This window comes from Salmo trutta, chromosome 5, assembly GCF_901001165.1.
Source record: "Salmo trutta chromosome 5, fSalTru1.1, whole genome shotgun sequence".
In the NCBI taxonomy this organism is placed as follows: Eukaryota; Metazoa; Chordata; class Actinopteri; order Salmoniformes; family Salmonidae; genus Salmo; species Salmo trutta.
This window is the reverse complement of record NC_042961.1, coordinates 61,793,584-61,820,047: the sequence shown is the minus strand read 5'-3', so window position 1 is coordinate 61,820,047 and position 26,464 is coordinate 61,793,584. Positions and strand designations below refer to the sequence as shown.

At 44.2% G+C, this 26,464-nt stretch overlaps 1 protein-coding gene across 4 annotated transcripts; it reads right to left on the bottom strand.

Moving 5' to 3' along the window:
• Positions 1–1,132: 1,132 nt before the first annotated feature.
• On the bottom strand, positions 1,133–26,299 carry LOC115194724 (cyclin-dependent kinase-like 2). Of its 4 annotated transcripts, none has more exons than XM_029754627.1 (12): positions 25,170–26,299; positions 18,526–18,720; positions 14,752–14,930; positions 14,079–14,191; positions 13,588–13,727; positions 12,236–12,324; positions 11,872–11,995; positions 3,809–4,011; positions 3,133–3,369; positions 2,030–2,123; positions 1,485–1,710; positions 1,133–1,311 (listed from the first exon to the last, which is right to left on the bottom strand). In XM_029754627.1, exons 1-12 carry the CDS (start codon positions 25,335–25,337, stop codon positions 1,256–1,258), a joined length of 1,824 nt encoding a protein of 607 aa, XP_029610487.1. In that variant the 5' UTR covers positions 25,338–26,299; the 3' UTR covers positions 1,133–1,255. The 4 variants fall into 4 exon arrangements, with proteins under 4 accessions (XP_029610487.1, XP_029610490.1, XP_029610489.1 ...); XM_029754630.1 differs by having other exon boundaries at positions 2,030–2,081; XM_029754629.1 differs by having other exon boundaries at positions 12,236–12,312.
• Positions 26,300–26,464: the final 165 nt, after the last annotated feature.

The following is a 26,464-nucleotide window of genomic DNA, read 5'->3' as shown; positions in this document are numbered from 1 at the left end:
GGAGTCATTTTTTTGTAACGCCAGTTGAGTTCATTCAACAAATCACAGCGAAGATTGATTGGTACACTTCCTGCTTTTACTTCCTTCGTTTACTTCCTGCTTTGCTTCTATGGTTACATTCGCAATGGCCACCATTATGCCATCATAGACTTGAACGAGGACGCCCGCTCTACTCTATACGGTAGGGACAAACAGTCCATTGGACGCTGGACATATTCAGAGACAGATTCATTGTCTCATTTACAAAACACATTTATTGGACAGATAATATTGTAATTATATGACAATTATAACATTAGTATATGTATCAACTATCACCATATCAAATGTCTATCAAAAATTAAATAAATTAATCATAAAATATACAGCTGTTGTGGCTAAAGTTCAGATAAAACATGAGTGATGTCACTATATTGCGTCATTGATGACTAAGTGATGATGTCTGTCTTTCCTCTTACCGACTAGAGGGAGTCGTTCCCGGGGTTAAAGTCTCTGGTTAAAGTCTCTGGTTAAAGTGTCTGGTTAAAGTCTCTGGTTAAAGTCTCTGGTTAAAGTCTCTGGTTAAAGTGTCTGGTTAAAGTCTCTGGTTAAAGTCTCTGGTTAAAGTGTCTGGTTAAAGGCTCTGGTTAAAGTGTCTGGTTAAAGTCTCTGGTTAATGGCTCTGGTTAAAGTCTCTGGTTAAAGTCTCTGGTTAAAGTGTCTGGTTAAAGTCTCTGGTTAAAGTCTCTGGTTAAAGGCTCTGGTACCTTTCACAGTGGTCTGTTTGAGTGTGTGTTTTTTCAATCTTTAAAAAATAAAAATAAACTTTATTTAACGAGGCAAGTCAGTTAAGAACAAATTATTATTTACAATGACGGTGTGTATCCGTCATTCTGTGGATCCTTTGTAAAGTGTGTGTGTTGGTGTGTGTATCGGCTGTGGTGTGTGTGTGGGGTGTAGTGGTGTGTGTGGGGTGTAGTGGTGTGTGTGTGTTGGTGTGGTGTTTGTTGTAGTGTGTGTGTATTGGTGTGGTGTTTGTTGTAGTGTGTGTGTATTGGTGTGGTGTTTGTTGTAGTGTGTGTGTATTGTTGGTGTGGTGTGTATTGTAGTGGGTGTGTTTTGTGTGGTGTGTATTGTAGTGTGTGTGTTGGTGTGGTGTGTATTGTAGTGTGTGTGTTGGTGTGGTGTGTGTGTGTATTGTAGTGTGTGTGTGTTGGTGTGGTGTGTATTGTAGTGTTGTAGTGTGTGTGTTGGTGTGGTGTGTATTGTAGTGTAGCTATAGAGGGGATGTGTCTCTCCTTCTTCTGGTCCTGGTGGGCTTATTCTGTTTACCTGGAAGACACAAGGGGACCTGGTCAATATAATCCACAAAGCGTGTGTGTGTGTGTGTGTGTGTGTGTGTGTGTGTGTGTGTGTGTGTGTGTGTGTGTGTGTGTGTGTGTGTGTGTGTGTGTGTGTGTGTGTGTGTGTGTGTGTGTGTGTGTGTGCGTGCGTGCAGAGCGTACCTTCAGCCCCTCGTATCTCAGGCAGCAGAGAGGTTCTTAGTTCAGGGAAGAGAATGTCTGGCTTCCTCTTCCCAACCGTAGCCATACGCTCACGGTCTCCTCGGTCACGCTCACGGTCTCCTCGGTCACGCTCACGGTCTCCTCGGTCACGCTCACGGTCTCCTCGGTCACGCTCGCGGTCGGACAGGAAGGAACGTTCGTGGATCACACTCTTCTCTGATATCATCTGCAGAGGACAGAGAGAAGAAGAGAGGAGAGAGAGAAGGAGAGAGGAGAGAGAAGAAGAGAGGAGAGAGAGAAGAAGAGAGGAGAGACAAGACAGGAAAGAGGAGAGATAGGAGGAGAGGGCAGGAGAGAAGCGACAGGAGAAGAGAGGAGAGACAAGAATAGAGGAGAGAAGAGGAGAGGAGAGAGAATGATATAGACCGACAGAGGAGTGGTTAGATGATATAGCCAGACAGGAGCCTGGGGGGTTTAATGTCTACTATCTTGTGGAAGAACATTTACTTGAGTAGTCACACACACACACACACACACACCCTTACCTGAGCCATCAGATTGCCAGTGAAATGACTGGAGAGAGATTGCTGTGAGATTCTGTTGAAAATGTTTACATGTCTTTTAGACTTGTCTATTGACCTAGAGACGACAGACAGACAAAACACATAAACACACAGTCACCAAACTCTCTATAGGGCTCGATACAATCAGATCCGCATAGCAGTTGTGTTGGCGGTGGAACTGCATTGGGAGCTGTCAAATCCATAAGTGGCTAAAGCGGACGTTGCCATTGGCTGGAGTCGCATTAACAGACATCCCAGGCTGCCTTGTTTCCATCTTGGAGCACTGTGATGTAATCTACACCACCTCCATCAGGCTGATACCAATCCTTTTATTTAGTTTCATGATTTTTCAATTTGAGCGTCATTATTTCTATATAGCATTCCCCCCCCCCCCCCCCAATTGGTAGTTACAGTCTTGTCTCATCGCTGCAACACCCGTACCGACTTGGGAGAGGCGAAGTTTGAGAGCCGTGTGTCCTCCGAAATACAGCCCAACCAAGCCGCACTGCTTCTTGACACAATGCCCACTTAACCCGGAAGGAAGCCAGCTGCACAAATGTGTCGGAGGAAACACAGTGCAGCTGGCGACCGTGTCAGCGTTTATTGCGCCCAGCCCGCCACAGGAGTCGCTAGTGCGCTATGGGACAAGGACATCCCTGCCGGCCAAACCCTCTCCTAACCCGGACGACGCTGAGCCAATTGTGCGCCGCCCCGTGGGTCTCCCGGTCGCGGCCGGCTACGACAGAGCCTGGACTCGAACTCAGAATCTCTAGTGGCACAGCTAGCGCCACGCGGCCTCATTCTGCACTTCTAACGCGAGTGGGGTGGGTGTGGCTTCGTGACAATGATCATAAGAGCAGCTGCTCACCGATTTTGACAGCTCCAATGCAGTTCCACCTCTGACACCGCCAAAACATCCACTATGCGTGTGTCTGCTATCTGATTGAATCTAGGCCTAAGCCTTGTCTATAACCCTACAGAGGACAAACAAACAATAACAAACAAAAAAAACAAGTGTTTTTTTTTCCTTCAACCCTAGTCCAACATTCTCCGTGTGATGCATTATGGGAGCTGTAGTTCTGTACCTCAGACCGAGTGTTCCGGGGTGAGGCCCCACCCCAACTCCGCCCAGGTTGCCGTTGCCATGGGTGACGACAGCCAGTAGGTTGTGTGAAGGTGTCTGTGTGAAGGTGAGTGAGAGGGGAGGGATGAGAGGTAGAGGTTGGTCCTGGGTTGGTCCGTGGTCGGTTGGATCGTGGTCCTCTACGGTCCTCTCTGGTTCTTCCGCTCTGGGTTTGATGGCGATAGTGTTGCTCAGACTCCTAAACAAAACAGATTTAAGATTGTATCCAAAATGGCACCCTATTCCCTATATATAGTGCACTACTTTAGACCAGTGCTGGCACCCTATTCCCTATATAGCGCACTACTATAGACCAGGGCTGGCACCCTATTCCCTATGTAGTGCACTACTTTAGACCAGGGCTTGCACCCTATTCCCTATGTAGTGCACTACTTTAGACCAGGGCTTGCACCCTATTCCCAATATAGTGCACTACTTTAGACCAGGCTTACAGGACTCTTCTTTTGACCAATAATAGGGTACCATTTGGGACTCAAAAAATGGTCTACAATTCATTCAAGATTTATGTCTTTTTTTTAACGTAACAGAAAAGTAATTAATATATATATATATATATATATATATATATTTTTTTTTAAATAACTTTTTAAAGAAGCGTTAATAATGCTGAAACGTACACGGTGATGGTTCGACCGTGGTGGACCGCGACCCCATGGGTCTCTGCGGTCCAGTCAGTCTTCTCAGGTTTAACAGCTGCAGTACTGGTCATAGTAGTGGTTGACTCTGTTGTCTTGTCCGGGTCTCGGAGTTTCGACTCTGTGGTGGTTGGAGTTTTAGAGACTTTGGTGACGTTCCCTTTGACTGTTGTACTGCTGGAATCCTGGAGAGGAGAGAGGAGGTGAGAGGAGAGGAGGTGAGAGGAGAGAGGAGGTGAGAGGAGAGAGGAGGGGAGAGGGTTTGAGGAGAGGAGGTGAGAGGAGAGAGGAGGTGAGGAGAGAGGAGGAGAGGAGAGAGGAGGTGAGAGGAGAGAGGAGGTGAGGAGAGAGGAGGAGAGGAGAGAGGAGGTGAGAGGAGAGAGGAGGTGAGGAGAGGAGAGGAGGGTTTGAGGAGAGGAGAGGGCAGGGTTAGAGTAGAGGAGAGGGTTAGAGGAGAGTGTTAGAGGAGAGGAGAGGAGAGGAGAGGAGAGGGTTAGAGTAGAGGAGAGGGTTAGAGGAGAGTGTTAGAGGAGAGGAGAGGAGAGTGTGTTTCTGTGTTCATTTTGGCAGCTGTTTTAGTCTTTTGACTAAAATAGCTTTTAGACTTAGTCACATTTTAGTCATTTCATCCTTCGTTAGTTTTAGTTATTATCAGTCCACTGAAACTCTGGACAACTTTAGTCTAGTTTTAGTAATTATCAGTCCACTAAAACTCTGGACAAATTTAGTCTAGTTTTAGTTATTATCAGTCCACTAAAACTCTGGACAACTTTAGTCTAGTTTTAGTAATTATCAGTCCACTGAAACTCTGGACAACTTTAGTCTAGTTTTAGTAATTATCAGTCCACTAAAACTCTGGACAACTTTAGTCTAGTTTTAGTTATTATCAGTTGATTAAATCTCTGGATCTTTTTTCTAGTTTTAGTCACGAAATAGTGACATTTTTTTCATTAAACAATGAATATTTACCTTCAACTTTCATCATGTGCACAGATAGCGTTGTCCAACTAGGCCTACTATCCCCTCGTATACCTTAGCTGGAAACATTGATATTCTGACAGGTTGTAACCAATGGCAGCCATTATTAACCATATCTGACAGTCTGTAACCAATGGCAGCCATTATTAACCATATCTGACAGTCTGTAACCAATGGCAGCCATTATTAACCATATAGGCTATAAAGCCTTGGCTACGGGTTAAACAATTTACAGCGCCGGTGTTCTAAACATAAATAACAGTAACTTCCTTGAAAAGAGGAGAAATGTAGCTTTATTAAAATGGCAGAAGGGTAAATCTAATCGAAATCAAATCACATTCATTGGTCCCTTATACAGATGTTATCACAGATACAGCGAAATGCTTGTTTCTGGCTCCAACAGTAGTACCTAGCTAAATGCTTGTGTTTCTAGCTCCAACAGTGATACCTAGCTAAATGCTTGTGTTTCTAGCTCCAACAGTAAAACCTAGCTAAATGCTTGTGTTTCTAGCTCCAACAGTGCAGTGACACCAAGCTAAATGCTTGTGTTTCTAGCTCCAACAGTAATACCTAGCTAAATGCTTGTGTTTCTAGCCCCAACAGTAATACCTAGCTAAATGCTTGTGTTTCTGGCTCCAACGGTAATACCTAGCTAAATGCTTGTGTTTCTAGCTCCAACAGTACAGTAATACCAAGCTAAATGCTTGTGTTTCTAGCTCCAACACTAATACCTAGCTAAATGCTTGTGTTTCTAGCTCCAACAGTAATACCTAGCTAAATGCTTGTGTTTTTAGCTCCAACAGTGCAGTGATACCTAGCTAAATGCTTGTGTCTCTAGCTCCAACAGTAATAACTAGCTAAATGCTTGTGTTGTTTCTGGCTCCAACAGTGCAGTAATACCTAGCTAAATGCTTGTGTCTCTAGCTCCAACAGTAATACCTAACTAAATGCTTGTGTTTCTGGCTCCAACAGTGCAGTGATACCTAGCTAAATGCTTGTGTTTCTAGCTCCAACAGTGCAGTGATACCTAGCTAAATGCTTGTGTTTCTAGCTCCAACAGTAATACCTAGCTAAATGCTTGTGTTGTTTCTGGCTCCAACAGTGCAGTAATACCTAGCTAAATGCTTGTGTCTCTAGCTCCAACAGTAATACCTAACTAAATGCTTGTGTTTCTGGCTCCAACAGTGCAGTGATACCTAGCTAAATGCTTGTGTTTCTAGCTCCAACAGTGCAGTGATACCTAGCTAAATGCTTGTGTTTCTAGCTCCAACAGTGCAGTGATACCTAGCTAAATGCTTGTGTTTCTAGCTCCAACAGTGCAGTGATACCTAGCTAAATGTTTGTGTTTCTAGCTCCAACAGTAATACCTAGCTAAATGCTTGTGTCTCTAGCTCCAACAGTAATACCTAGCTAAATGCTTGTGTCTCTAGCTCCAACAGTAATACCGAACTAAATGCTTGTGTTTCTGGCTCCAACAGTGCAGTGATTTTTTTTCACCTTTATTTAACCAGGTAGGCAAGTTGAGAACAAGTTCTCATTTACAATTGCGACCTGGCCAAGATAAAGCAAAGCAGTTCGACAACATACAAAAACACAGAGTTACACATGGAGTAAAACAACATACAATCAATGATACAGTAGAAAAAAAATAAAAATAAGACTATATACAATGTGAGCAAATGAGGTGAGATAAGGGAGGTAAAGGCAAAAAAAGGCCATGGTGGCAAAGTAAATAAAGTATAGCAAGTAAAACACTGGAATGGTAGATTTGTAATTTGAAGAAAGTTCAAAGTTCAAATATAAATAATATGGTGCAAAGGAGCAAAATAAATAAAATAAATAAATACAGTAGGGGAGGTAGTAGTTTGGGCTAAATTATAGATGGGCTATGTACAGGTGCAGTGATCTGGGAGCTGCTCTGATAGCTGGTGCTTAAAGCTAGTGAGGGAGATAAGTGTTTCCAGTTTCAGAGATTTTTGTAGTTCGTTCCAGTCATTGGCCGCAGAGAACTGGAAGGAGAGACGACCAAAGGAGGAATTGGCTTTGGGGGTGACCAGAGAGATATACCTGCTGGAGCGCGTGCTACAGGTGGGTGCTGCTATGGTGACCAGTGAGCGGAGATAAGGGGGGACTTTACCTAGCAGAGTCTTGTAGATGACCTGGAGCCAATGTGTTTGGCGACGATTATGAAGCGAAGGCCAGCCAACGAGAGCGTACAGGTCGCAGTGGTGGGTAGTATATGGGGCTTTGGTGACAAAACGGAGGGCACTGTGATAGACTGCATCCAGCTTGTTGAGTAGGGTATTGGAGGCTATTTTGTAAATGACATTGCTGAAGTCGAGGATTGGTAGGATGGTCAGTTTAACGAGGGTATGTTTGGCAGCATGAGTGAAGGATGCTTTGTTGCGAAATAGGAAGCCAATTCTAGATTTGGATTGGAGATGATTGATGTGAGTCTGGAAGGAGAGTTTACAGTCTAACCAGACACCTAGGTATTTGTAGTTGTCCACAAATTCAAAGTCAGAACCGTCTAGAGAAGTGATGCTGGACAGGCGGGCAGGTGCAGGCAGCGATCGGTTGAAGAGCATGCATTTAGTTTTACTTGTTTTAGGAGCAGTTGGAGACCACGGAAGGAGAGTTGTATGGCATTGAAGCTCGTTTGGAGGGTTGTTAACACAGTGTCCAAAGAAGGGCCAGAAGTATACAGAATGGTGTCGTCTGCGTAGAGGTGGATCAGAGATTCACCAGCAGCAAGAGCGACATCATTGATGTATACAGAGAAAAGAGTTGGCCCAAGAATTGAACCCTGTGATACCCCCATAGAGACTGCCAGAGGTCCGGACAGCAGGCCCTCCGATTTGACACACTAAACTCTGTCAGAGAAGTAGTTGGTGAACCAGGCGACGCAATCGTTTGAGAAACCAAGGCTACTGAGTCTGCCGATGAGGATGTGGTGATTAACAGAGTCAAAAGCTTTGGCCAGGTCAATGAATACGGCAGCACAGTATTGTTTCTTATCGATGGCGGTTACGATGTCGTTTAGGACCTTGAGCGTGGCTGAGGTGCACCCATGACCAGCTCTGAAACCAGATTGCATAGCGGAGAGGGTGCGGTGGGATTCGAAATGGTCGGTAATCTGTTTGTTGACTTGGCTTTCGAAGACCTTGGAAAGGCAGGGCAGGATGGATATAGGTCTGTAGCAGTTTGGGTCAAGAGTGTCCCCTCCTTTGAAGAGGGGGATGACAGCAGCTGCTTTCCAATCTATGGGAATCTCAGACGACACGAAAGAGAGGTTGAACAGGCTAGTAATAGGGGTTGCAATAATTTTGGCAGATAATTTTACCTAGCTAAATGCTTGTGTTTCTAGCTCCAACAGTAATACCTAGCTAAATGCTTGTGTTTCTAGCTCCAACACTAATACCTAGCTAATTGCTTGTGTTTCTGACTCCAACAGTGCAGCAATACCTAGCTAAATGCTTGTGTTTCTGGCTCCAACAGTGCAGCAATACCTAGCTAAATGCTTGTGTTTCTAGCTCCAACAGTAGTACCTAGCTAAATGCTTGTGTTTCTAGCTCCAACAGTAATACCTAGCTAAATGCTTGTGTTTCTCGCTCCAACAGTAGTACCTAGCTAAATGCTTGTGTTTCTAGCTCCAACAGTAATACCTAGCTAAATGCTTGTGTTTCTAGCTCCAACACTAATACCTAGCTAAATGCTTGTGTTTCTGACTCCAACAGTGCAGCAATACCTAGCTAAATGCTTGTGTTTCTGGCTTCAACAGTGCAGCAATACCTAGCTAAATGCTTGTGTTTCTAGCTCCAACAGTAATACCTAGCTAAATGCTTGTGTTTCTAGCTCCAACAGTAATACCTAGCTAAATGCTTGTGTTTCTAGCTCCAACAGTAATACCTAGCTAAATGCTTGTGTTTCTAGCTCCAACAGTAATACCTAGCTAAATGCTTGTGTTTCTAGCTCCAACAGTAATACCTAGCTAAATGCTTGTGTTTCTAGCTCCAACAGTGTCGTAATACCTAGCTAAATGCTTGTGTTTCTAGCTCCAACAGTAATACTTAGCTAAATGTTTGTGTTCCTAGCTCCAACAGTAATACCTAGCTAAATGTTTGTGTCTCTAGCTCCAACAGTGCAGTAATAGCTAGCTAAATGCTTGTGTTTCTGGCTCCAACAGTAATACCTAGCTAAATGTTTGTGTCTCTAGCTCCAACAGTGCAGTAATACCTAGATAAATGCTTGTGTTTCTGGCTCCAACAGTGCAGTGATACCTAGCTAAATGCTTGTGTCTCTAGCTCCAACAGTGCAGTAATACCTAGCTACATGCTTGTATTTCTAGCTCCAACAATGCAGTAAAACCTAGCTAAATGCTTGTGTTTCTAGCTCCAACAGTGCAGTGATACCTAACAATACAAAACAACACCCAAATAATCCCAAAAAGTAAAGAAGAAAGAAATGAAGAAATATCAGAGTCCGGAATATACACTAAGTGTACAAAACATTAAGAACATCTGCTCCTTCCATGACAGACTGACCAGGTGAATCCAGATGAAAGCTATGATACCTTACTGATGTCATTTGTTAAATCCACTTCAATCAGGGTAGATGATTTTTAAGCCTTGAGACAACTGACATGGATTGTGTACGTTGGCCATTCAGAGGGTGAATGGGCAAGACAAAAGATTGAAGAACCTTTTGACGGGGTGTGGTAGTAGGTACCAGGTGCACCGATTTGAGTGTGTCAAGAGCTACAACGCTGCTGGGATTTTTTTACACTCAACCGTTTCCTGTGTGTATCAAGAACGGTCCACCACCAAAAGGATGTTCAGCCAACTTGGCAAAACTGTGGGAAGCATTGGTGTCAACATGGGCCAGCATCCCTGTTGAACGCTTTCAATATCAGTAGAGTCAATGAATTGAGGATGTTCTAAGGGCAAGGGTGTGTGTGGGGGGTGTTTTGTACTCAGTGTATATACTATATATATATAGTATATACTGAATACAAAACTTTTAGATATATATTATTTATATATATATATATATATAAATACAGTACCAGTCAATAGTTTGGACACACCTACTCATTCAAGGGTTTTTCTTTATTTTGACCACACTTTCCCTTGATGACAGCTTTGCACACTCTTGGCATTCTCTCAACCAGCTTCACCTGGAAAGATTTTCCAACAGTCTTAAAGGAGTTCCCACATATGCTGAGCTTTTCCTTCACTTTGCAGTCCAACTCATCCCAAACCATCTCAATTGGGTTGAGGTCAGGTGATTGTGGAGGCCAGGTCATCTGATGCAACACTCCATCACTCTCCTTGGTTAAATAGCCCTTACACAGCCTGGAGGTGGGGTTGGGTCATTGTCCTGTTGAAAAACAAATGATAGTCCCACTAAGTGCAAACCAGATGGGTTGGCGTATCGCTGCAGAATGCTGTGGTAGCCATGCTGGTTAAGTGTGCCTTGAATTCTAAATAAATCACAGACAGTGTCACCAGTAAAGCACCATCACACCTCCTCCTCCATGCTTCACGGTGGGAACCACACATGCAGAGATCATCCATTCACCTACTCTGCATCTCACAAAGACACGGCGGTTGGAACCAAAAATCTCATCAGACCAAAGGACAGCTTTCCACCGGTCTAATGTCCATTGCTGGTGTTTCTTGGCCCAAGCAAGTATTTTCTTCTTATTGGTGTCCTTTAGTAGTGGTTTCTTTTCAGCAAATCGACCACGAAGGCCTGATTCACGCAGTTTCCTCTGAACAGTTGATGTTGAGATGTGTCTGTTACTTGAACTCTGTGAAGCATTTAGTTGGGCTGCAATCTGAGGCTGGTAACTCTAATGAACTTATCCTCTGCAGCAGAGGTAATTCTGGGTCTTCATTTCCTGTGGCAGTTGTCATGAGAGCTAGTTTCATCATAGCGCTTGATGGTTTTTAAGACTGCACTTGAAAAAACTTCCAAAGTTCTTGAAATTTTCCGGATTGACTGACCTTCATGTCTTAAAGTAATGATGGACTTTCATTTCTCTTTGCTTATTTGAGCTGTTCTAGCCATAATATGGACTTGGTCTTTTACCAAATAGGGCTATATCGTCTGTATACAACCCCTACCTTGTCACAACACAACTGATTGGCTCAAACACATTAAGAAGGAAAGAAATTCCACAAAATAACTTTTAACAAGGCACACCTGTTAATTGAAATCCATTCCACGTGACTACCTCATGAAAGCTGGTTGAGAGAATGCCAAGAGTGTGCAAAGCTGTCATCAAGGCAAAGGGTGGCTACTTGAAGAATCTCAAATATAAAATATATTTTGATTTGTTTAACACTTTTTTGGTTACTACTTGATTCCATATGTGTTATTTAATTGTGTTGATGTCTTCACTATTATTCTACAATGTAGAAAACAGTACAAAGAAAAACCCTGGAATGAGTAGGTGTGTCCAAACATTTGACTGGTACTGTATACTAAACAAAATGATAAAATATAGACGCAACAACAGCTTAGTGATGAGCTTGGAGGGTACTGTGGCGTTGGAATGCTGAGCTCTAGTTGACAAACAGCATTCTTACATCATTACTGTGATTTTATTTTAAGAACTATTTATAATTATAAGTATCACTGTACTCCTAATATTTAACAAATAGCATGTGTTTTTTCTCACAGGAATAAAAGCAACCACAACTGGCATTTGAACGAGAAAGAGCTTCATGTCAAATGAATTGTCCATTTAGTCTCACGTGGAATTCTGGGTTGGAATTCTGGGTTGGAATTCTGGGTTGGAATTCTGGAATTGTCATATTTTCGTCAACTAATATGAAAAGTAATTTCTAATAGTTTGCATTTTTTTCAGGGCGTCTCGTCTTATTATTGTTATAGTTTTAGTCAGGAAAAATACGAAGTAGACGACTATTTTTCGTCATAGTTATTGTTGACTAAATTAACACTGGTGTGCGTGTGTGCATGCATGTGTGTGTGTGTGTGTGTCTACCTCCATGTGTGTGTGTGTGTGTGTGTCTACCTCCATGTGTGTGTGTGTGTCTGACCTTGTACTTCCCAGTCCTCTCCTCTATGTCCTCCTTGTCTTTCTTGGTAGTCTTGTTCATCTTGGGAAGGGGAGAGTTCTCTTTCTGATCCTTCTGGATCTTACCATTCAACTCCTGGACAAACCTGAAAAAAGTTGTTATTGCACAGTTCAACACAGACAGTCAAAGCTTTTTTTTTTTACCAAAATCTTTAATAGAAAATAAAACTCAAATGTGTGTGTGTGTGATCAGGTATGTGTGTTACCAGGAGTATGTGTTACCAGGTGTGTGTGTGTGTTACCAGGTATGTGTTACCGTGTGTGTGTGTGTGTGTGTGTTACCAGGTATGTGTTACCGTGTGTGTGTGTGACCAGGTGTGTGTTACCTGAGGTGGAAGCCATCGTTAGTGAAGAGTTGGTGCTGCAGCAGATCAGAACACTGTGACCTCCTGTCTGGATCCATCTGGAGACACCTCTGGTAGGAGAATAGAGAGATGGAGGGAGAGAGAGAGAGGAGGTGGGAGAGAGGGAGGGAGAGAGAGAGAGAGAGAGAGAGGGGGTGGGGGAAAGAGAGAGAGGAGAGAGAGAGAGAGGGGGAGGAGGGGAGAGGAGAGAGAGAGAGAGAGAGAGAGAGAGAGAGAGGAGAGAGAGAGAGAGAGAGAGAGAGAGAGAGAGAGAGAGAGAGAGAGAAGAAAGAGGAGGTGGGGAGAGGGGGGAGGGAGAGAGAGAGGAGGGGGGGGGAGAGAGGGGGAGGGATAGAGAGAGAGAGGGGGTGGGGGAAAGAGAGAGAGAGAATGGGGGTGGGAGAGAGGGAGTTGGGGGAGAGGAAGAGAGAGAGGGGAGGTTTGGGGAGGGAGAGAGAGAATAGGGTGGGGGAGAGGGAGAAAGGGGGTGGGGGAGAGGGAGAAAATGGGTGGGGGAGAGGGAGAAAATGGGTGGGGGGAGAGGGAGAAAATGGGTGGGGGGGGAGGGAGGAAAAGGGGTGGGGGAGAGGGGGAAAGGGGGGAGGAGGAAAATGGGTGGGGGAGAGGGAGAAAATGGGTGGGGGGAGAGGGAGAAAATGGGTGGGGGGAGAGGGAGAAAATGGGTGGGGGGAGAGGGAGAAAATGGGTGGGGGAGAGGGAGAAAATGGGTGGGGGGAGAGAAGGAGAGAGAAAAAGGGGGTTGGGGAGGGAGAGAGAGAAAGAGTGGGGATGGGGAGAGAGAGAGAGAGAGAGAGAGAGAGAGAGAGAGAGAGAGAGAGAGAAGGGGGAGCGAAAGAGGGGGTTGGGGAGAGGGAGTCGTAGAGAGTTAGATACTGAAAGTCTACAGTACTTTAGGAGGAGAGAGAGAGAGATAGTTACTGAAAGGCTGCAGTACTTTAGGAGGAGAGAGAGATAGTTACTGAAAGGCTACAGTACTTTAGGAGGAGAGAGAGATAGTTACTGAAAGGCTGCAGTACTTTAGGAGGAGAGGGAGATAGTTACTGAAAGGCTACAGTACTTTAGGAGGAGAGAGAGAGATAGTTACTGAAAGGCTGCAGTACTTTAAGAGGAGAGAGAGAGAGAGATAGTTAATGAAAGGCTACAGTACTTTAGGAGGAGAGAGTATGTTGCTGTGGTGTAGAAAAGCACTGGGGACCAGTTCATGAATGTTGATAAAGGAGTGAACCACATCTTGGGTATGTGTGGGTTGTGTGTGTGTGTGTGTGTGTGTGTGTGTGTGTGTGTGTGTGTGTGTGTGTGTGTGATGTGTGCACCTGTGTAAGGTCTGTAGTGGTTGTGGACAGTTTAGGATAGCGTTGTTGTAGAGGCTCTGTCTCTGTCACCTCCGGTAAACGGACTCCTGAAAACACTGGGTTCTTATAGAACAACTCCTGGTGACGAGGGGTCAAGTTGCCTTGGTAACAAACAAAATAAACAAATAGCAAAATTCATTAATAATTCATTAAAATATTAATAAATTAATCATTGCTCCGTGTGGGTGTGTGGGTTGTGTGTGTGTCTGTGTGGTGTGTGTGTGTGTGTGTGTGTCTGTGTGGTCGTGTGTGTGTGTGTGTGTGTGGGTTGTGTGTAGGGGTGTGTGTGTGTGGGTTGTGTGTAGGGGTGTGTGTGGTTTGTGTGTGTGTGGGTTGTGTGTAGGGGTGCGTGTGTGTGTGTGTGTGTGTGTGTGTGTGTGTGTGTGTGTGTGTGTGTGTGTGTGTGTGTGTGTGTGTGTGTGTGTGTGTGTGTGTGTGTGTACAGTCCTCACCAAAGCACCTGATGATGTGGTATAACTGGTCGATGTCAGAGTCTCCAGGAAACAGAGGTTCTCCTGTCAACATCTCTACGAAGAGACAGCCTGCAGCCCACACGTCAACCGCCCTACACACACACACACACACACACACACACACACACACACACACACATACACACACACACACACAGACACACACACCACCACACACACACACCACCACACACACACAGACACACCACACACACACACACACACACACACACACACACACACACACACCACCACACACACACACAGTAGTATTAGACAAATAACAGTGGAGGCTTTCGTAGCACTGTCTCTCTCTCTCTCTCTCTCTCTCTCTCTCTCTCTCTCTCTCTCTTTGTCTCTCTCTCTCTCTCTCTCTCTCTCTCTCTCTCTTTCTCTGTCTCTCTCTCTGTCTCTGCCCTTCTGTCTCTCTCTCCGTCTCTCTCTCTGTCTCTGCCCTTCTGTCTCTCTCTCTCTCGGTCTCTCTCTCGGTCTCTCTCTCCCTCTGCCTTTCTATCTCTCTCTCTCTCCGTCTCTCTCTCTGTCTGCCCTTCTCTGTCTCTCTCTCCCTCTGCCTTTCTATCTCTCTCTCTCGATCTCTCTCTCTCTCTGTCTCTCTCCCCGTCCCTCCCTCTGTCTCTATCCTTGTTCTTACTTCCCGTACTTGGTGTCCCCCACCAGTAGTTCTGGGGCCCTATACCAGCGTGTTGCTACGTAGTCCGTGTAATTCTCTCCTGGTGCAGCCATTGTCCTGGCAAACCCAAAGTCACACAGCTTGACCACCCCACCCTGAGATACCAGGATGTTTTCTGGCTTGATGTCCCTATGGATGATCTGGAGAAACAAAAAGGATACAAATAGGAAGCAAAGGAAATGTATAGGAAACAAAGGAAACATACAAGATACACATAGGAAACACAAATGAAACATATAGGAAATATATATGAAATATATAGGAAACATATAGGAAACATATAACAAATATATATGAAACAAAGGAAACATATAGGAAATATATATGAAACATAGGAAATATATATGAAACAAAGGAAACATATAGGAAACATATATGAAACATAGGAAATATATAGGAAATATATATGAAACAAAGGAAACATATAGGAAATATATATGAAACATAGGAAACATACAGGAAACATATAGGGAATATATAGGAAACATATAACAAATATATATGAAACAAAGGAAATATATAGGAAACACATATGAAACAAAGGAAACATATAGGAAATATATAGGAAACATATAACAAATATATATGAAACAAAGGAAATATATATGAAACATAGGAAACATACAGGAAACATATAGGAAACATATAGGAAACATACAGGAAACATAGGAAACATATAGGAAATATACAGGAAATATATATGAAACAAAGGAAACATATAGGAAATATATAGGAAATATATAGGAAATATACAAGAAACATAGGAAACATATAGGAAATATATATGAAACATGTAGTAAATATATAGGAAACAGGTTTGACATGTCTGGTGAGTATGCAGGAGTATGCAGCTTCCAGGAATTGTGTACAGATCCTTGCGACATCTGGTTGTGCATTATCATGCTGAAAAATGAGGTGATGGCGGCGGATGAATGGCTTGACAATGGGCCTCAGTATCTCATCACGGTATCTTTGTGCATTCAAATTGCCATCAATAGCTTATGCCTGCCCCATACCATAACCCCACCGCCACCATGGGGCACTTTGTTCACAACGTTGACATCAGCAAATCGCTCGCCTACACGACGCCGTACAGGCTGGTTGAAATCGAGGTTCATCCGTGAAGAGCACACTTCTCCAGCGTGCCAGTGGCCATCGAAGGTGAAGTCAGTTACGACGCCGAACTGCAGTCAGGTCAAGACCCTGGTGAGGACCACGAGCTTCCCTGAGACGGTTTCTGACAGTTTGTGAATAAATTCTTTGGTTTTGCAAACCCACAGTTTCATCAACTGTCCGGGTAGCTGGTCTCAGAAGAACCCGCAGGTGAAGAAGCTGGATGTGGAGGTCCTGGGCTGGCATGATTACACGTGGTCTGCAAATGTGAGGCTGGTTGGACGTACTGACAAATTCTCTAAAACGACATTGGAGGCGGCTTATGCTAGAGAAATGAACATTAAATTCTTTGGCAACAGCTCTGGTGGACATTCCTGTTGTCAGCATGCCAATTGCAAAACTTGAGACATCTGTGGCATTGTGTGTGACAACTGAACATTTTAGAGTGGCCTTTTATTGTCCCCAGCACAAGGTGCACCTGTGTAATGATCATGCTGTTTAATCAGCTTCTTGATATGCCACACCTGTCAGGTGGATGGATTATCTTGGCAAAGGAGAAATGTTCACTAACAGGGATGTAAAAAAATACATTTATGCACAACATTTGAGAGAAATAAGCTTTTTGTGCGTATGGAACATTTCTGGGATCTTTTATTTCAGCTCATGAAACATGGGACCAACACTTTACATGTTGCGTTTCTATTTTTGTTCAGAATACATCAAACTAAAGACACACAGATTGACCTCCCGACCCTGAGATACCAGGATGTTCTCTGGCTTGATGTCCCTTCCTGGAACAGGAAATACAGTGCATTCGGAAAGTATTCAGACCCCTTGACTTTTTACACATTTTGGTACGTTACAGCCTTATCCGAAATTGGATTAAATACTTTTTTTCACTCATCAATCTACACACAATACCCCATAATGACAAAGCAAAAACAGGTTTTAATAAATGTTTGCAAATTTATAAAATAAAATAAACTGAGATATCACTTTTACATAAGTATTCAGGCCCTTGAGTCAGTACTTTTTTGAAAAAACCTTTGGCTGTGATTTACAGCCTCAAGTCTTCTTGGGTATGACGCTACAAGTTTGGCACACCTGTATTCGGGGAGTTCCTCCCATTCTTCTCTGCAGATCCTCTCAAGCTCTGTCAGGTTGGATGTGGAGCATCATTGCACAGCTATTTTCAAGTCTCTCCAGAGATGTTTGATCAGGTTCAAGTCCGGGCTCTGGCTGGGCCACTCAAGGACATTCAGAGACTTGTCCCGAAGCCACTCCTGCATTGTCTTGTCTGTGTGCTTAGGGTCGTTGTCCTGTTGGAAGGTGAACCTTCGTCCCAGTCTGAGGTCCTGAGCGTTCTGGAGCAGGTTTTCATCAAGTATCTCTCTGTACTTTGCTCCATTCATCTTTCCCTCTATCCTGACTTGTCTCCTAGTCCCTACTGCGGAAAAACACCCCCACAGCATGATGCTGCCACCACAATGCTTCACTGTAGGGATGGTCCCAGGTTTCCTCCAGACGTGACGCTTGGCATTCAGGCCAAAGAGTTCAATCTTGGTTTCATCAGTGAATTTTGTTTCTCATGGTCTGAGTCCTTTACGTGTCTTTTGGCAAACTCCAAGCGGAATGTCATGTTGCTTTTACTGAGGAGTGGCTTCCGTCTGGCCACTCTACTATAAAAGTCTGATTGGTGGAGTGCTGCAGAAATGGTTGTTCTCCTGGAAGGTTCTCCCATATCCACAGAGGAATTCTGGAGCTCTGTCAGAGTTACCATCGAGTTCTTGGTCAACTCCCTGACCAAGGCCCTTCTTGCTCGATTGCTCAGTTTGGCAAGAATGATAGAGACCACTGTGTTCTTGGGGACCTTCAATGCTGCAGAAATGTTTTGGTACCCTTCCCCAGGTCTGTACCTCGACACAATCCTGTCTCTGAGCTCTACGGACAAATCTTTCGACCTCATGGCTTGGTTTTTGCTCTGACATGCTCGGTCAACTGTAGGACCTTATATAGACAGGTGTTTGCCTTTCCAAATCATGTCCTATCAATTGAATGTACCACAGGTGGACTCCAATCAAGTTGAAGAAACATCTCAAGGATGATCAATGGAAACAGGATGCACCTGAGCTCAATTTCGAGTCTCATAGCAAAGGGTCTGAATTCTTATGTAAATAAGGTAGTTCTGTTTTTTATTTTTAATACATTTGCAAAAATTTCAAAAAACCTGTTTTTGTGGAATATGAAGTGTGGAAATGTGGAAAAAGTCAAGGAGTCTGAATACTTTCCGAATGCACTGTATACATTCATATATACATTAGTATGGAGGAATGGTCTAAGATCCCTAACCAATGTGTTCTCCAATCTCATAAAAACAGTGTCGTTATCCACGCAAGGGGAGGGTGCTGGAGTATTGAAAACAGGGGTTCCAATTTTTTTTGGTAGAACGTAATAAATGGAACTAAGTCAAACGTGTGGTTTCCATATGTTTGATGTGTTTGATACCGTTGCATTAATTCCATTCAAGCCATTACAATGAGCCCGTCCTCCTATAGCTCCTACGGCCAGCCTCCTCTGACACACACACACACACACACACACACACACACACACACCACTCACATTGTGTTGATGGCAGAAGGAGATAGCCCGTAGTATCTGGTAGATGTATCTTCTTAGGCGGCTGTAGTCTAGTCCCGTTGGACTCTGTTCTAGGTCATCTAGAACCGTACGTTCTACGAACTCAAACACTAGGTACCAGCGACGCCTCTTTTTCCACACCTCCAACAGGTTGACAAGGTTCTCATGGCGCAGTTGCTGGAGAAAAGGGGGGAACAAATAATGGAATTGTTTGGATGTTTTGATTGATTGCTTAGTTAGCATTTGTATATGTCAGAAATGGGCAAGAATGGACTTTGATGGGGGGGGGGGGGGGGGGGGGTCACAAAAAACCTCATCATGAGGGGCCACAGTGGCTTCCGGGTACGGGTCTGTGAGAGAATGGCCGCCGTTTTACCAGCTCCTGAACAATTTTGTGTGTTTTTTTTTTTTCACTGATCTTTACTATTTTATAAATAATGTTTCGGCCATCGTTTCATGTGTCCGAAAAGAGCTACTGGACATCAGAACAGTGATTACTAACCTCGGTTTGGATGAGGACTTTTATTTCAACAAATCGGAGGCGGACATAACTCCCAAATCCCCGTCACTCAGAGGGAGCCGAGGCGGAGTTATAGAGGTTGGCGTGCGGGATATCTACGGAGACTGCAACGGCGAGTAACCCTCCGTTCTATTGACGAACGTGAAATCACTGGAAAATAAACTGGATGAGCTCCATTGGAGACTATCCTATCAAAGTGATCTGAAGAACTGTAATATCCTACGTTTCACAGTCGTGACTGAACAAGGACATGGAAAATATAAATCTAGCTGGGTTTTTTCTATACATCGGTAAGACAGAACAGCTGCATCTGGTAAACTGAGGGGAGGGGGGGGGTGTCTCTTTGTCAACAACAGCTGGTGCGCAAACTCTAATATTAAGGAAGTCCCGAGGTTCTGCTCACCTGAGGTAGAGGACCTCATGATAAGCTGTAGACCACACTATCTACCAAGACAGTTTTCATCTATATTTTTCCCAGATGTCTAACTCTGACTGAACAACTCAAAAACTCCCCACCTTATACTCTCCAAATGGACGTTAGCTGTGAGCACCGAGATTCCCATGCATTGACTTTTCTTCGCTATAAATGTCGGGGATGCTATTCACGAAGACATGTTGTTTTGTCTCACTGCTTCCCGAGCAGTACAGGGGATGTTCAGTGTGCTGCGTGGCTATACTGACGAAAAACAGATTCCATGGGATGGAATGGTGGGCTTTTGTACAGATGGGGCTCCATCTATGGTCGGGACGGCGGGCAGGCCTCTACACTCTAGTTATAAATGTGTCTCCCTCTGCCATATGGACGCATTGTACGATACATACACCCACTAAGCTAATATGGATACACCGAGAGAAACTGGTGCCAAAAGAGCTGAGCACATTGACTCTGTCCCGGCACCCCCTGTATATATTGTTATTTTTTTACTGCTCCTCTTTAATTACTTGTTACTTTTATCTCTTATTCTTATGCATATTTTTTTAAACTGCATTGTTGGTTAAGGGCTTGTAAGTCAGCATTTCACTGTAAGGTCTACACCTTTTGTATTCGGCGCATGTGACTAATAACATTTGATTTGATTTGAGAATATACCACTACAGCAGGAAACCCTAGATTGTAAACTACATGGGGACACGTCTGTTTGCTAAACTATGTGGAGATATAAGATCAGAGCATGACGATGTTCTATTTCACACCGAGGCTTGGTTGGGAGTGTTGGAAAGATTTTGGGGGGGAATTGAGAGAGGAACTGTTGTCATTCACAATGGATGTAAAAAACAGACTTTGCTGACTTAGTAATGAAATGAAAATTAGTCTCCTTGACAGTGTAATAGACATATATGAGAAACTGAACAAACTGAACATGCAGGGGAAACGTAAAAACATTCGATAGATGTGTGAACCAATCAGCGAAATCCACTTGACTGTGATCCTGGCTCAGTTGACATACTGGTAAGTGAAATCGAACAGCTGATCGAGCTGTCATGTGACCGAATGCTGCAGACAACGCATTAATGGGTTACTATGGAAGAGTTTTGGTTCTCGACTCAAAGGGAGTGTCTGTGCCGTCTCCCTCCGAGCATTAAAACTCATGGTACATGGTTACTATGGAGGAGGTTTGGTTCATTGAATCAGTGCTCTCGTCATCATTAAAAACAAATATCGATCCAGGTTGGATGTGACAGGAGAAATGAGGTGCGCACTGTTGACCACGCCCCCCTTGACTTTGAGAAGCTCCGACACGACATGCATCAAACACACCCGTCTCATTAGTGCTGGTGCGATGAGATAAATTACGTCAGACTAATTTGAAATGGACTGTCTTAGCCCCACATTAACAGTATATGATGGTGAGTTGAGAATACAATCAGAAATACTGTTATAATGTTTTGCAATTCACTGCCATTCACTGCCAGGGGCCTGAGGGCACACTGCTGCCTTGGCAGGAACTAATGGGGATCCATAATAAACACCAGGAAGAGTAGCTGCTGACTTGGCAGGAACTAATGGGGATCCATAATAAACACCAGGAAGAGTAGCTGCTGCCTTGGCAGGAACTAATGGGGATCCATAACAAACACCAGGAAGAGTAGCTGCTGCCTTGGCAGGAACTAATGGGGATCCATAATAAACACCAGGAAGAGTAGCTGCTGCCTTGGCAGGAACTAATGGGGATCCATAATAAACACCAGGAAGAGTAGCTGCTGCCTTGGCAGGAACTAATGGGGATCCATAATAAACCCCAGGAAGAGTAGCTGCTGCCTTGGCAGGAACTAATGGGGATCCATAATACTCTAATACTCTAGAGTACTCTAAAACTCTAGACCACCTCTATTCTACACACAGAGATGCATACAAAAGTCTCACTCACCCTCTATTTGGAAAATCTGATTATAACTCCATCCTCTTAATTCTTGCTTACAAGCAAAAACTCAAACAGGAAGTACCAGCGATGCGCTCAATACGGAAGAGTTCCGATGAAGCGGACGCTAAGCTACAGGATTGTTTCGCTAGCACAGACTGGAATATGTTCTGGGATTCATCCGATGACATTGAGGAGTTTACCACATCAGTCATCGGCTTCATTAATAAGAGCATTGATGACGTAGTCCCCACAGTGACCGTACGTACATATCCTAACCAAAAGCCATGGATTACAGGGAACATCCGCACTGAGCTAAAGGCAAGAGCTGCCGCTTTCAAGGAGCGGGACACAAATCCGGACGCTTATAAGAAATCCCGCTACGCCCTCCGACGAACCATCAAACAGGCAAAGCTTCAACACAGGAATAAGATTGAATCCTACTACACCGGCTCCGACGCTCGTCGGATGTGGCAGGGCTTGCAAACTATCCCGGATTACAAAGGGAAACCCAGCCGCAAGCTGCCCAGTGACGCGAGCCTACCAGACGAAATAAATACCTTCTGTGCTCGCTTTGAGGCAAGCAACACTGAACCATGCATGAGAACACCAGCTGTTCCGTACAACTGTGTGATCACATTCTCCGTAGCCGATGTGAGTAAGACCTTTAAACAGGTTAACATTCACAAGGCTGCTAAGGCTCGATGGAATACCAGGGCGTGTACTCAGAGCATGTGCTGATCAGCAAGAAAGTGTATTCACTGACAATTTTAACCTCTCCCTGACCCAGTCTGTAATACCCACGTTTCAAGCAGACCACCGTAGTCCCTGTGCCCAAGAATGCCAAGGTAACCTGTCTAAATGAATATCACCCCATAGCGCTCACATCTGTAGCCTTGAAATGCTTTGAAAGGCTGGTCATGGCTCACATCAACACCATTATCCCAGAAACCCTAGACCCAGTCCAATTTGCATACCGCCCAACAGAACCACAGATGACGCAATCTCTATTGCACTCCACACTGCCCTTTCCCACCTGGACAAAAGGAACACCTACGTGAGAATGCTGTTCATTGACTACAGCTCAGCATGCAACACCATAGTCTCCTTCAAGCTCATCACTAAGCTCAGGACCCTAAGACTGAACACTTCCCTCTGGAAGTGGATCCTGGACTTCCTGACGGGCCTCCCCAGGTGGTGAGCGTAAGTAACAACACTTCCGCCACGCTGACCCTCAACCCTGTCGCCCCTTCAGGGGTGCGTGCTTAGCCCCCTCCTGTACTCCCTGTTTACCCAAGAAACGACTCCAACACCATCATTAAATTTGCTGAAGACATGATGGTGGTAGGCCTGATCACCGACGATGATGAGAGGAGCTGATCGTGGACTACAGGAAACGGAGGGCCGAGCATGCCCCCATTCCCATCAACAGGGCTGTAGTGGAGAGCTCCTCGGACATGGACTTCCTCAGTGTCTACACCACTAAGGATCTGTCCAAACACACCAACACAGTCGTAAATAGGGGACAACAACGCCTCATCCCCCCCAGGAGGCTGAAAAGATTTGGCATGGGCCCTCAGATCATCAAAAAATTCTACAGCTGCAACATTGAGAGCATCTTGACTGGCTGCATCACCACTTGGTATGGCAACTGCTTGGCATCCGACCACAAGGCTCTACAGAGGGTAGTGCGTACGGCCCAGTACACCACTGGGGCCGAACTCCCTGCCATCCAGGACCTCTAGATACCAGGCGGTGTCAGAGGAAGGTCCTAAAAATTGTCAAAGACTCCAGTCACAGTTTGTTCTCTCTGCTACTGCACGGCAAGTGATACCGGAGTGCCAAGTTTGAGACCAAAAGGTTCCAGAACAGATTCTACCCCCAAGCCATACGACTCCTGAACCGATTCTACCCCCAAGCCATACGACTCCTGAACCGATTCTACCCCCAAGCCATACGACTCCTGAACCGATTCTACCCCCAAGCCATACGACTCCTGAACCGATTCTACCCCCAAGCCATACAACTCCTGAACAGATTCTACCCCCTAGCCATACCACTCCTGAACAGATTCTACCCCCAAGCCATACGACTCCTGAACCGATTCTACCCCCAAGCCATACGACTGTTGAACAGATTCTACCCCCAAGCCATACGACTCCTGAACCGATTCTACCCCCAAGCCATACGACTCCTGAACCGATTCTACCCCCAAGCCATACGACTCCTGAACCGATTCTACCCCCAAGCCATACGACTCCTGAACCGATTCTACCCCCAAGCCATACGACTCCTGAACCGATTCTACCCCCAAGCCATACAACTCCAGAACAGATTCTACCCCCAAGCCATACGACTGTTGAACAGATTCTACCCCCAAGCCATACGACTCCTGAACCGATTCTACCCCCAAGCCATACGACTCCTGAACCCATTCTACCCCCAAGCCATACGACTCCTGAACCGATTCTACCCCCAAGCCATACGACTCCTGAACAGATTCTACCCCCAAGCCATAAGACTCCTGAACCGATTCTACCCCCAAGTCATATGACTCCTGAACAGATTCTACCCCCAAGTCATATGACTCCTGAACAGATTCTACCCCCAAGCCATACGACTCCTGAACCGATTCTACCCCCAAGCCATACAACTCCTGAACAGATTCTACCCCCAAGCCATACGACTCCTGAACCGATTCTACCCCCAAGCCATACGACTGTTGAACAGATTCTACCCCCAAGCCATAAGACTCCTGAACCGATTCTACCCCCAAGCCATACGACTGTTGAACAGATTCTACCCCCAAGTCATACGACTCCTGAACAGTTAATTAAACAGTTACCCAGACTTTCTGCTTCTCACCCCCTACCTACATGTACAGTACATAGGTAAATATTATCTCAATCAAAACGTTTTTGAGTTAATTTCCAGCAATTCTACACATTTTGCCATGGGGCATAGATTTTATTTTTGCAGTTTTAAGCAAGTTTTCTGAAATTCTACACATTTTGCCATAGGATGGAGAGAAATGTTTGCAATTTCTTTAAAAAAATATGATATTTGAGTGAGTGTGACTAACAAAATCAATGGGAGCGCCCCGGTCGGTCATTTTTCTGACATGGGCTAAAACCGCTGATAAACAACTAACATTTTGAAATTGCACCTTGTGTGTTCTACTACTTTAACTGTCATCAGTAGGTTGACACCCCGACTGACTTCATAATCCTAAAAAAGGGGGGTCCGCGGGCTGCCAGTTGCCGATTCCTGGTATACAGTATGTTATGTGGTTACGTTGTTGTTTAATATATATCTACCGACTTGCCACAACTAAAGTTCCCTCTGGGAAGAATAAAGTTATTCTATTTTATTGCAATATATTCTATTTGATTCAATTCTAATTCATTTTAATCTATTATATTTTATTATATTCTGTTCTATTTTAATCTGTTCTATTTTATATTAATCTATTTTATTATATTCTGTGCTATTTTAATCTATTCTATTTAATTATATTCATATTTATTCTGTTGTATTTGATTCTGTTGTATTTGATTCTGTTGTATTTAATTCTTTTGTATTTGATTCTGTTGTATTTGATTCTGTTGTATTTAATTCTTTTGTATTTGATTCTGTTGTATTTGATTCTGTTGTATTTGATTCTGTTGTATTTGATTCTGTTCTACTTGATTCTTTTGTATTTGATTCTGTTCTATTTGATTCTAATCTATTAAATTCCAACTGACCTTCAACATCTTGATCTCTCTCAAGGCGATCTTCTTGACTGTCTTATCGTCCTCTGACTCCAGAAACTTCTTAACGGCCACGATCCTCCCGTTCTCCTTGTGGCGACACTTCATGACCATGCCGTAGCTTCCCTCACCGACCATACCCAAGTTCTCATACTTCTCCATGACACACACTATAATAACACACACTAGGCTACACACACTCTGCAACACACACACATACTAAACATACTATAACACACACTCTGCAACACGCATATCTTACAACACAGACACTCTCACACACACACTAGGCTACACACACTGATAATACAAAGTCTATAATACACACTTTACAACACACACTCTATAACAGACTCACACCATAACACACACTCTATAGAAAAAACACTAGGCTACACACACTATGACACACACACACTATACATAAATATATATAACACACACACACACACACACTCACATCACCTGACGAATAAATAGCAGGTTGACGTTTATTGTCATGAGTCTTGTCCTAGAGGCAGTACTGAGTGATTTCCCCTTTGAATGGCCAGCTGCAAATGTCAAAATGGCTATACTGTCAACAAAAAAATGGGCATTAGGGTTAGCAGTGTGGTTAAGGTTAGGGTTAGGTTTAAAATCAGATTGTATGATTTGGTCCCAGCTAGTGACCACTCTGCAGAGCTGTCTCCAGAACAAGATCCAGGACGAAAAACGCTAACCTGCGAATAGATAGCCCCCCCCCCCCCCCAAAAAAAGGTGACAGGTTGTTAGACTAAACAACATTGTTTACCAAATACTTTTTTGCTGTACATTTCAACATTGTTGCATGAAAGAAAATATTTCATAGTCTACAGCCCAAACGGTCGCATGAAAACAATAGGTTGTTTGATTGCGCACATACATAACGTGTAGTAGAACTAACTTCCTGATAATTTCCGGATACTCAGCTGAGCCACCGTGGCCGACTTCAAAACACTTCCAAAGGTTTGTTGACCGATTAGTGGACTAATGTTCGGTACAAAAGACTCCCGGATCCTTATCAGATCGATATCACTCTTATCGATCAACGTAAACAGTGGTGTAAAAGCCGTACCGGACATACGAGATGAGAGAACAGTTTACCTGTGTCACTAAAGCCGTTACCCGTAGCAACTGGCCTCCGGTGCTGTACACAAAAACAAAGTCACTCTTCTCTCTACCCCAATATAGATGAGCTCTGAAAATGTGAATGAGGAGGTTTTGGAGAAAACTATTATGAACTATTATGACATTTTTCTTTGTGTAATTTT